This window comes from Tarenaya hassleriana, unplaced genomic scaffold (assembly GCF_000463585.1).
Source record: "Tarenaya hassleriana unplaced genomic scaffold, ASM46358v1 Cleome2, whole genome shotgun sequence".
Classification (NCBI taxonomy): domain Eukaryota; kingdom Viridiplantae; phylum Streptophyta; class Magnoliopsida; order Brassicales; family Cleomaceae; genus Tarenaya; species Tarenaya hassleriana.
Genome location: NW_010965372.1, coordinates 3,003,802 through 3,015,756, shown reverse-complemented (window position 1 = coordinate 3,015,756; position 11,955 = coordinate 3,003,802). Strand labels below are relative to the sequence as shown.

Here is an 11,955-nt window from a genome sequence, read left to right as displayed (position 1 = left end):
TTTTTCAGAAAATTTAAAATTTTCTGAAAAACAATTCGATTTTTTGATTTTTTTTTAAAATTCGATTCGTTTCGATTTTATTTCAAAAAATTCAGTTTTTTTAACTGTGAAAGTTTTTAAAAGATTTAATTTGAGAATGATATTATATTTTTTGATTCGCTACGGTTTGATTACGAAAAACCGTAGCAAAATCGTCCACTCCTAAATATTGTTATCAATCTAAGGAAACGTTCAATTTTATGGGAGGAGGAACAAAGGGGGAAAATCCGAAAATGAAATAAGTATTGTCAAGAATATCTCCTATTAGTTAACAAAAAAAAAGAATATATCCTATTTTATATTAATATTTTTATTTTACCAATTTCCGCTAAACCCGTGAAGATCCTATAAAGGAGGATTTGAAGAGGAGAAGTTGGAGATAGCCTTCACTTCACTGTGAACCCAAACACGCTCTCTTTCCCCCATTCGACCAAAATCTCTCTCCGAAGCCAATAACAATAAATAAATATTATAAAAATTAAAATTAAAATCTTTCATTTTCGCAATCTCTTATTTCTCTCTCGTTCGGTTCCCATTTCTGAATCTTTGATGCGAATATAGAAGAAGGAGGAGGAGGAGGAGGATGGTGATTCTTGATGAGTATATGGGTGTGAAGTACACAGAACACAAATCCGTATTCACAAAGTACGCCGGAAAGTCGCCGGAGGAGAAACTCTCCGGTGGAGGTGGAATATTCCGACCGGCTTCGAGGATGGTCCGAATCTCCATGACCGATCCCGACGCCACTGACTCATCCAGCGACGAGGACGAGTTACCGATTCCTCGCCGGAGGGTGAAGCGGTTCGTGAGCGAGATCAGAGTCGAGCCGAGTTGTTTCATTGAGCCACGAGCCCCCGAGTGGTATTTTAATCAGAAAATGGATTACTTGAAGAACAAAGTTCACCCAGCATTTGTCAGGGAACGACGTGCCATGAAGGTTAAAAAAATTCTTACTTTTCCTTTAGTTGCGGGACTTAAACTGTGTCTGGTCCAAAGTAAAAGAGATTGTCTTAGACATATTTTAACTCGGCTTCCGTACCGACGAAGGAACGGAAGCGTATTGCGGCTGAGTCGCCGTCATTGAAGGTTTCCTCCGGCCACGCCGCCGACGGCAGAAAGTTCCGGGGAGTGAGGCAGCGGCCGTGGGGGAAGTGGGCCGCCGAGATTCGTGATCCAGAACAGCGGCGGAGGATTTGGCTCGGGACGTTCGACACGGCAGAGGAAGCCGCCGTCGTTTACGACAATGCAGCGATTCGCCTCCGTGGACCCGACGCTCTCACGAATTTCCTCGTACCTCCGGCGGAGCCTGTCGTGTCCGGACAAGAGAAGCCGGAGACGAACACTTCGTCGTCGTGTTGCGAGTCGTCCGACGAGTTTCATCACCGCCTCTCGTCTCCGACTTCGGTTCTCAATTTCAGGACCCATTTGGCCGAAGAAGACGAATCGATCACTAAACCGGCGAAAAAGGTCAAAACGGAGTTGCCGGGAAATCCGTGGTTCCAAACCGGGAACAGTATCTCCGGCGATTCGGACGATTCGTTGCCGTTAGACACTCCGTTTCTCGACAGTTTCTTCAACGAGCCGCCGGAGATTTCGATTTTCGACCAACCCATGTCGGATATCCTGCCGGAAAATGATTTCTTCGCCGACATAGTTTTCGACGAAGGTATGAGCATAGGAGGGTCTGATCCATTGCCGGATTTTAATTCCGACTACAAAGATTTCGAAGATTTATTAATATTTCCCGAACCATTAAGCGCAGTATGAACAAGAAAAAACAGACCGGAAATGTGAACTCTCCGGTCAGTTTTCCGGCGAGGAGTATTTTCCGGTGAGAGAAATTTTGTGAGGGGTGTGTTTCATGAATCTTTTTTTTCCTTAGTTGTTTCGGAATAATTTTAATTTTTGTGGACCGACTTGTAAAACAGTTTTGGAGAAATAGTGGAAAAAATAGTTTATTTACTTTTTTAAGTCGTATCAAGTTTTGCCCTTTTCGTTACAAGTTGCACGAACGTGCATAATTTTAATTATTATTGTAATTATTTTGTGTTCTGATAATAAAATGATAAAAATTAAAAATGCCACGGTGGCATCACGGGACGACCACACTAGGAGGCGTAAATCACGGTCGTGGCCGGTGGACCGAGTGGCTCGGGTCACAGTCTCAGTCGGTGATATTTGATTTTAGTTGTGTTCTGACGCTGTGGTCCGACTCATCCTTTGAAAATATATTACATGGTAAATTCATATTTTTAGAAAATTAAATTTCCATGAAAATAAAATTCCCATGAATGGAGACGAAAGATTAAAATCAAATTTCCATAAACAAAAATTTATGGTCTTTTTTATACATGAATGAAATGTTTCCTTATTGTTTTTCAAGTTATTCAATACGAATTTTTTTTATTCTATCCAAGATTCAGTTACAACAACAACAACAATAATAATAATAATAATAATTAACATGGCGCAGGATATTGATCCTTCAATTGATTTGATTCACATAGTATTCTTCTATTTTTCTTCGTCTTATCGGATTGGTATATATTGAAATATATATATATATATATATATATATAAACTCTTATCATTCCCTCGATTAAATGTCTGTGTACATGATATGTCACTATCTAAATATTTTTATATTTATTTTATAAAAATGTTAAATCATATCCATTTTCATAGGACAGCATCCAAAATATTTGAGTTTATATTTGGACAGAAATAAAAAAGAAAGATATTTCAGATTTTTCATATTTTGATTTATATATGTTTAAAGGTAAGGAAACTAATTAAAGAGCTAAGTATAATACAAATCCTAGGAAATTTAGCAAATCATTGTTGGACGAAGTTTGCTTCCCCAACAAAGTACCATTAACATATATAAAAATATGAAATGATACAGAAGGATTAAGCAAAATAAAAATGCAATTATAATGTCACTAACCATATGATATAATTATTTTACAAGACGGAATACTAAAAAGTTTCAGTTATTCTTTTACCAAAAAAAAAGTTTCACTTATTTAAACAATAATAATAATAATATCTAAGGCGCCTCCCCACATGTCGACATGCAGATTTTACATGCCTCAACCATTATTATGTTCCTAATCCAATTCCGATCTTTTCGAAAATTATGCGTTTTAATTGTTTAATATCTTACTTTATTTTGTAAGAATGTATTTGTTTTATATACCAAACCATAGTGATAGCAAAATCGATATGAACAAATAATAACGATCACAATTTTATAGAATTACAAGCTAAAATATTTCCTTATTTTATTAATCTAATCGCTTTAATTATGTCTTTTGATAATTTATGTACTTTTTAATTTTTTATTTTATAAAAATGGAAAAAATGACCCGCTAACATTTTTCAGAGGCAAATATTAAAAATGGTTGGCATGACATGAATGGAATCAACAAAATATTGAGATTGGTCAATACACAATCTAATCATAATCTAATTTTGCATCAAATAAGCTATTGGAAATAAAACATTTATATATCTATAAAAGAAATTGAATTAATTAAAGAAGAGAAAAAAAAATATTTGAAATGAAAGCGATGTTGACATATTATTATTACTCATGACAAAGAATTTCTGCGCGCAGAATATTGTGCTAATTAGTTAGCTATTTTCACATTAATAATATTTTGTTTTTTTTTCATTAAATTATAACTTTAGATTAAATTTCAAAATAAAAGCAGCCGTTTCGGCGCTATGGCTCGAAAATGACGTGTCCGAACCGAAAGAGAATTCAACAAGGTGACCACTTGGCCAGTTAACCTTCGAGACAGAGACATATGGAGGTCTGTTCAAATTTTTATAACCTTTATTAATTAATACCATTGTATATCTATGTAATATATATACACACACTAAATCTATACACTATAAATCAATATGGCGTATAATGCGTATTATTTTTACAATTATTTTATACGTGTAGGTTTGTTCAACTCATAAAAGCTTTTTAATCAAATGATCACATCATGATTACAATACAAGAAATTACATATTATATATATATGTACATATTTCCCCTGCAATCAAACATACGCCATACCTGAGTTTCAGTGGAATGATTTAGACTTGCAACTTTTCATATAATTAATATTATCTTGTTATTAAAAATATTATACGTGTTTCCTATGGTCATAATTATCTTCATTAATCCTTAATTAATCACTCAAAGCTAGACATATCTACGTATAGGTGCACGCGTGTGTTTGTGTTTGTAATTCATTATATATACACCCACCCACACATGCACTTACAAGTATATGTTGTGTATATATACGACATGACGTATGTATGTATGTATGCCATGCATTGCTCAAAGATATCTTAAATTAGTGGAATAAGATTTAATTAAAACAGAAGAAAGCTACGAAGCTAGGATCATTATGTTCCCGCCATCACGTGAGACTTTTTTTGTCGATGGTTTCATTTTCTCTTATCATAATTTATTATTAATTAAGTTTTCCCTCTTTTTACGGGTATCGAAATGTCAGCATATGCAAGTAGTCATAATGGTAATTTAATCTTTTAAATCCACTTTTTATTACTTCAATTGCGTGTGGTAACTTTTTCGTTTTTGCTTTTAACCCTTTAAACCCCACTTGAAAAAAAAAATCATGTATAGTTTAAAGATACATGCATTTTTATTAAACTGAAAATATTTGAAAAAATCACACACACACACACACACACATATATATATATATATAGCAAGCTAGTAGAAAAATCAATACTAAAAACACACATGTATAATTGCCAGTTCAACCATATACGCAGAGTATGTCTTAATTATATGTGTTCACATGTATAGAAAAACACATACACGTGTGTGTGTATATATGTGTGTGTATACAAATCTTATAAAAATATATATGTGAGTAGAAGAGAGTGTGCGAGAAGATAGGGCCAAAACTCAAATAAAAAATTAAATTTTGTTTTAAACACGCAGACAAAAATGATATATTTTTATATATAAATCCACAAGGTGTCACCATAACAGACGAGAAACTTGCGTGCACACGTACACGAACAATTAATGTACATGTTATGTATAGTATATACACACACCGTTGGAGACGTATGATTTATTAAAGATATACATATATACGTACAAACTCGTCTACAAATTAATAGTCCATCTCATGCATGGATAGTTATAAATAATTTTATAAATATAGATCACTTAAATGTAATTTGTAAATAAATCTGAAGATAAGTTTGTGATTAAAATTTAGAGACAGTTTCGTAACTTGAACCCGATGATTCTGATTGTGACATATCTTCTATATTCTATAATATTATCCTAATCCCACCCGATGATTTCAGATACATAAATTCCCATAACTATATTTTCTCGTAAGATTATTATCGAAGAATCCTTTTAAGCTACTTATTTCTATCAAATTCCAAAAGTTGAATTCATTATCAAAGATGTTAATGAGAGATAACACGCAAAAAAAATATGTTCAATGAATTATTATAGTACACTCTTGTGGACGTATTACGTCTTCTGAACACTCTCATGCACGCACAGACAAAACGTTGACTAATCAAGCCGCAAGACCGTGTGCCACGTGGCAAGCTCATTAGCCGTATATGTTTCCTCAGTTAATGGACCCACAGAATCACGTTTTAAGACACACCATGTCTCCAAAAAGAGAGGTGGGCCCTTGGAGAAGGAAATATAAAATACGCTAACCTAATAAAGGCCCAAAAAGAGTTGATACATATTTTTATTTATTATATAAATAAAGTAATACACATATATATATGTATGTAGTATGTATGTATGTGTGTGTGTGTGACAAGAAGAGTACGTTCTCACGTGTTGTGCGTATGGGGTCTGCATTTGGGTTTAGTGCACAATCACATGCTCAAAGTCCATTTGTCAGAACCACGTGACACATCATCACCGTCCCCGTCAGCAATATGATGGCTTACTCTCCAACACGTGGCAAATATAATAATAATAATAATAATAATTGATTTTGCCTCAAATATGTTGTTTAAATTAGACTGTCAAATAATCGAGTGTATATGTTTTTGAAATGTTTAAAATAACTCTAAATGATTATTGTTTTTCTATGATTCATATAAAGAGCAGTACACAAATACATACATATATATACACACATTCATACAAACGTACATACATGCATGCATATATATAGACATACATGCATGTATAGACTCAATTTCAAGTTAATATTGAAGTAAATTTTGTGTTTTCACCAGCCAAATATCTTGGAGGACAGATTATCAGACCCATCTTTAGCCAAAGGTAATAATTAGTAAGAAGTGGCAAAATCCATCAACCCGTGAAGTTACAAGGAAAAAAAAGGTTAATTACTTTTTCTGCTTCTTATTTTTAACGATTCGACCTTATGGCAATTATTTGGTCAATCCCCATATTTGTATTTTTTTCAAAAGTTCAAAATGATATTGTTTGAATTAATTATTTGTTAATTAGGGAAATAACATCTAATTACACTCAATACGAATTTAAATTAAAAATCGGTAGAATATGCTTGCTTTAAACCAGATTAATCGATTCTAAAATAATCTAAATAAAAAATAAATAATTATCGAATAAAAACAAATTAATCGAAAAAATAAAAATTAGGGATATAAAATTATACCGAGTGAAGATAACTACGTAAAGATGAGATGGGAACGTGAATGTCCGATAGGTGTGGATACTCTAATAATACGTAAGTAGGTCTCATATTTTTTTTTTCCATGATTAGGAGATTTACTAGAACTTCGGTCTATTTAGTTATATAGATCTAAAATCAATCTTTAATCACGCAATTAATTGTGTTATTTCTCTTCACTAGTGGAATTATCAAATCCAAAATCTTGAAGTGATTTTATCATCTCTCAACTCTTGAATCACTAACTAATGGATTTTAACAGGTTTAACTGTAGAATTACGATGGAATCTGGTAATCGTATCATATATATTATTATTATTATATATTATTGTTGTTGTTGTTAGATTTTTGTGAACATGTAAGACATATTTGATGACGGAGAAAATATTTTTTTTTTGACCCATTTTGCGCATATGTATTATGTACGAACTTTTTTAGGTTGACATTTTCGAAATGCAATTAAGGGACCTACACGGATTGTGGAATTTTGTTACTAGTTAAATTAATAAAATGTTACAAACGGTGGAATTATTCATAAAGTTTCGTCCCTCTCATCACGTCTAATCACAAAACCAATTAAATTTCATTTTGCTTTCTTTCCCTTTTTCTCTTTTTGTTGTTATTATAGTGTTATGTCTGTAATCAACTTAATTATAATTACAGGTTCATGATATTATTCGAATAATAAAAAGTCCAACCCTTCATAGGTTAGTTAACACATTCCGTTTATGAATATAAACTCAAGTTCGAATGATAATAACGTCTTTCTCAATTTAGCTTTATGATTTAATTTTAAATTATTTGAATTCAATTTTACAAAGATCTCTTGCACTCTAATACATATAAGATTCTAATGCGTGTGTGGAATGTGTTGGTCAAAGAAAGCATGTTTTACTAAATAAAAAAAATAAAAACAAAAAAGGCAATGCATGACACGGCATCAAAGTTGTCTCTTTGTATACAAATCTTATAAAAATATATATGTGAGTAGAAGAGAGTGTGCGAGAAGATAGGGCCAAAACTCAAATAAAAAATTAAATTTTGTTTTAAACACGCAGACAAAAATGATATATTTTTATATATAAATCCACAAGGTGTCACCATAACAGACGAGAAACTTGCGTGCACACGTACACGAACAATTAATGTACATGTTATGTATAGTATATACACACACCGTTGGAGACGTATGATTTATTAAAGATATACATATATACGAATGTGCAAGGAGAAAAAAAATAGGAATTATTATTATCTTCTTTTCCACCGATTTATTAATATCTTAAGTGACAAATAAAAACAGTGAAATTTAATTTTTTTTCTTTCTAAAAGGTGTCCTTTATAACAAGAGAGACTAAAAAAAAAAAAAAAAGGGAGATTTGGTGAGAAAGATATTGGAAACATTCACATCTCATTCCCATTTATGTGTCCCTAATCCGAGCACTTTGTCACCATCTGCTGCCCCATCCTCATTTGGACAGCTGAACCCCTCCCCACTATATTTTGTTCCCATCATGTACAAATAAATATCCGGGCTTAATTTATTTCTATTTTTATTTGCTTTTAAATTTTCAGTTAAACATTATTTTATAAAACTATATTGATATTAGTTTCTTATTTTTATTATTTTTATATTCAATTAATTTAATTTAGAAAAATAAAATTATATCCAATCATTGCCGACTTCACAAACTATACAAATAAGAACAATAATAGAGAAAAGGAATTGGGCCTTGTGTGGTACCTAAGAGAACAGATAATTATCAAACTAAGATGGGCTTTTGATGGGCCTTGACCCTCACTCTTGCTTTCATTTTTTTTTTCATGGGATGGTATTTTTACTTTTAGTAACCGAATAATCAAATTAATATTAAAACCGAACAGTTATAGTTTTTTATAGAGAAAATCTCAAAAAAAAAATATCCGAACTTTTTCAAATTTCTAAAAACAAACCATAAACTCTATTTTTTTTTATATCATACCTGTTAATATGATGATGACATGGATAATAACGTATACGACTCGATCAAATCACAAATTATCACGGTGGAATTAAGAAATGATAAATTTTAAAAAGTTTAGATAAGGAATTTGGGTTTTATTTATAAAAAATAGAGTTAAAATTTTTTTATTTAGAAAAAGTGAAAAGTTGAAGGTATTTCTTGAGATTTTCTCTTTTTTTAATAACTGAACCTGAAGACGTTTATCTTCCTCGCAAGTGGCCTAAACCCCGGGTCATCAACACATCTAACCGGTCGAACCAGATGGCTCTCTCCCGCAGATGATGCAGCATATACTGATGGTCCTCTCACACGGCCCTTTTGACGAAACGAAAACTCAAGGCTGTCTTCGCCTCTTGAATCGCGGAATCGTTCTCGTCGAGACAGGATCCCTTGGCGAAGACATAACCCTTTCGCTTCTCATCTCCCGAGTTTTTCGCGGGGTTGAGGATATGCAATCCAGCGCTACTTCGTTAGATAATATCTTATATCTGAATCTAAATTTGAATTAAAAAATCTGGGTATATCCGATCGATGGGTACTCAAATTCGAAGATTTTGGCCCAGCCCTACCAAGGACTGTTTGGCATGCGGAAACGGAAACGAAACGCATCGCGAAATGAGCGCACGATGTGCCGTTTACGGTGATCACAAATGTCACGGAGCGCGTTTCTCTAATCGAGAAACGGCAACGGAATCCTCTGTGGGCCGAAGTTCAGCCCATGTGAAATTGAAAGACTCGTCTGGGCGTAGGATTCTTTCTCCATTTATCTATATTTATTTTTTTTTATTAAAAGGGTAAAAAGAACCATAAGTCTCTGAGCGAAAGAGAGGGTTAGATTGGGAACATGGGATCAAATCGCACATTTAAAGTTCAAAGCAGACATTCCTGAAGTTTCTATAACTTGTGGGCCTCAGGTTCGCCCCCCTATGCGTCGTTTCAAAACTTGAAAAATCTTTTTTTTTTCCGTTTAAATTCAAATTAATTTGTGACATTCAAAATTTTCCCAAGTCGTTTGAAAATTAATCTGAAAGAGGTTCGATTTTTCGTTTTCTTCATTTTTTGTTTGTAATGTAATGTAATCGAGTTTCAATACTCGGTATGCTATTTGAATGTCATGAGTTTTTCCATACTCGCCCATTACCATGGAGTTTTGGTATTCATGCAAAGTGAAAGATATATAATATATACATATAATATATATATATATAGTATTTAAATTAAAGGGATTTTTCGTTCGAAATCAGAGGTATAATTAAAGGAGCGATATGTGCATGCACCATTACAACGTCCATAACCACTCAATGTAGACATGCCATCACTTGTGGGGTGTCCGAATCTGATTTGAAATCAAGTTTCATGGGTCCCCACTTGTGGGAGAAACGCAATTTGTTTTGCAACACTCCGACCAAGCCGTCATCTATCCATCTTCCATTCATTATATATCCTACTTAATTAATTGACTTCAAATTAGATTTTTTAATGTAATCATTAGTATTCAGACAAACAAATCATTATACTACAACGATTAGGGAGAGAGAGAAAGCATTGCATTTTCATATATATATATATATATATATGGTCTCATGCATTATTACATGGATCAATATCTGATAATTAACGTGTAACGTGTCTCTAAACTCAACATTTATCACCAAACTTTTTAGGTCAATTTGTACACATGGGTGGATTTGAAAATGAAACACGTTTTAGGATAAGAGATTTCGCTTTTTCATCATTATCACCTATATTACATTCGTAGATGATGCTGAAATTGATAAACTGTAATCATGAAGGCATCAAAGGGGAGAGGGAGAGGGAGAGAGAGAGAGAGAGAGAGAGAGAGAGAGAGAGAGAGAAGTGCAATAATGCATCGCTCATGTATTTCGTGGTGAGAGTAAATGATGTTTCAGAACGTCGTAGTGATTAGAGTTTGTGGGGGACCCATCTCATTCACCAATTTCTACAATTTTTTGTCCTACTTGAGATCATTTTAGTTTTCCAAATAAAAAAGAGAGAGAGAAATAAAAGTCGTCCCATGCAAAAACCTTAGATTCTGCAGTTAGTACCATGTATTTCCGTTAATGTTACACCGTATATACGTGTATAAAACTATATAATACGCCGACAATATCACGGCCTAGTGACGACCGATAAGAGGAGAGACGTGTAGGGCTTCGACTCGTAGGCTGCAGGTAGAAATCCAGTGAAATTAAATTTTTGTCATGCAAACGTAATAAAAGCGCATAGAAGCAGACAAAGAAACATAATTTTCTTTGTCGTAAAATTATGAAATTCGGAAAGGGAAAGAAAAGACGTGCATAGTTGGCTCCGAAATCCATGCTTTATCTACGTCAGAGTTGCTGCCGTTTGTCTAAAACCAGCTGACATCTACATACGTACATAAATGTATACGTTTGTGTATATATATATATATGTTTATACAATTTACTGTTAGGGTTTTATTTTTAATTCTAACGCGAGCCCTAGATGCTTCTGCGCTAAAACAATCAATGCTTTTAGAAATATATATAAGCTAGGGTTTAGGGCTTGATCTTTTTGAAGTTCCAAATTTAGGGTTTTGTTTTCCCCCTTTCTCTATCTTTTTTTTTTGTTAACGCCCCTTTCTCTATCTTAGGATACAGTATATAGTAGGTGAAGCATGTCGGATTTTGTTTTTATTTTGGTCCCCATGCACCAGCATTGTCAAGAACTACGTGAATCGCTACAATCAAACATTTGAAAATATATATGTGCATAAAGAAGTATCAGAGAAGACGCTAACATATGTATACGCATACTTAACGCATTATCGGGATTTTACATATGTGTGTTGGTTCTGCCCGAAAACAGCTTCTTTTTTTTAACCTATTTCTAAAGAATTAAAAAAAATGAAAAAATTCAAAATGAAAACTGTTATGGTTTTAAGGGTTTTTAAAGAAAAAACAAAAATTTTGGGTAAATTGCAAAAGAAATTAAAAACATATATATTGATTTTCCTTTTGAGTTCTCACAAGACAATGTAAGTATTTGTTCACAAAGAATGCATGCATATATTTGCATGAAATTTTAGATTTTACTGCAAAACTTGGAGATGACCAAAATGAAGCACAACTATAAAGAATATATATATATATATTGAAGTGACTGAATAATCAATACGTATATACCATTATATACTTCATACGTAAAACTCATCACGTAATACGCATGGCGTCACCAAATTAATGGGC

At 33.0% G+C, this 11,955-nt stretch overlaps 1 protein-coding gene across 1 annotated transcript; it reads left to right on the top strand.

The window, feature by feature from the left end:
- Nucleotides 1-622: 622 nt before the first annotated feature.
- Nucleotides 623-2,019, top strand: LOC104813277 (ethylene-responsive transcription factor CRF4-like). The gene is made up of 2 exons (XM_010540846.2): nt 623-976; nt 1,054-2,019. Exons 1-2 carry the CDS (start codon nt 623-625, stop codon nt 1,804-1,806), a joined length of 1,107 nt encoding a protein of 368 aa, XP_010539148.1. The 3' UTR covers nt 1,807-2,019.
- The last annotated feature ends 9,936 nt before the right edge of the window (nt 2,020-11,955 follow it).

Bases quoted from the DNA above. Each gene is read 5' to 3' on its own strand.
- LOC104813277 (XM_010540846.2), top strand. From the start codon at position 623: ATGGTGATTCTTGATGAGTATATGGGTGTGAAGTACACAGAACACAAA. The intron at 977-1,053 runs GTTAAAAAAATT...AGATTGTCTTAG, and splicing joins GGGAACGACGTGCCATGAAG to ACATATTTTAACTCGGCTTC.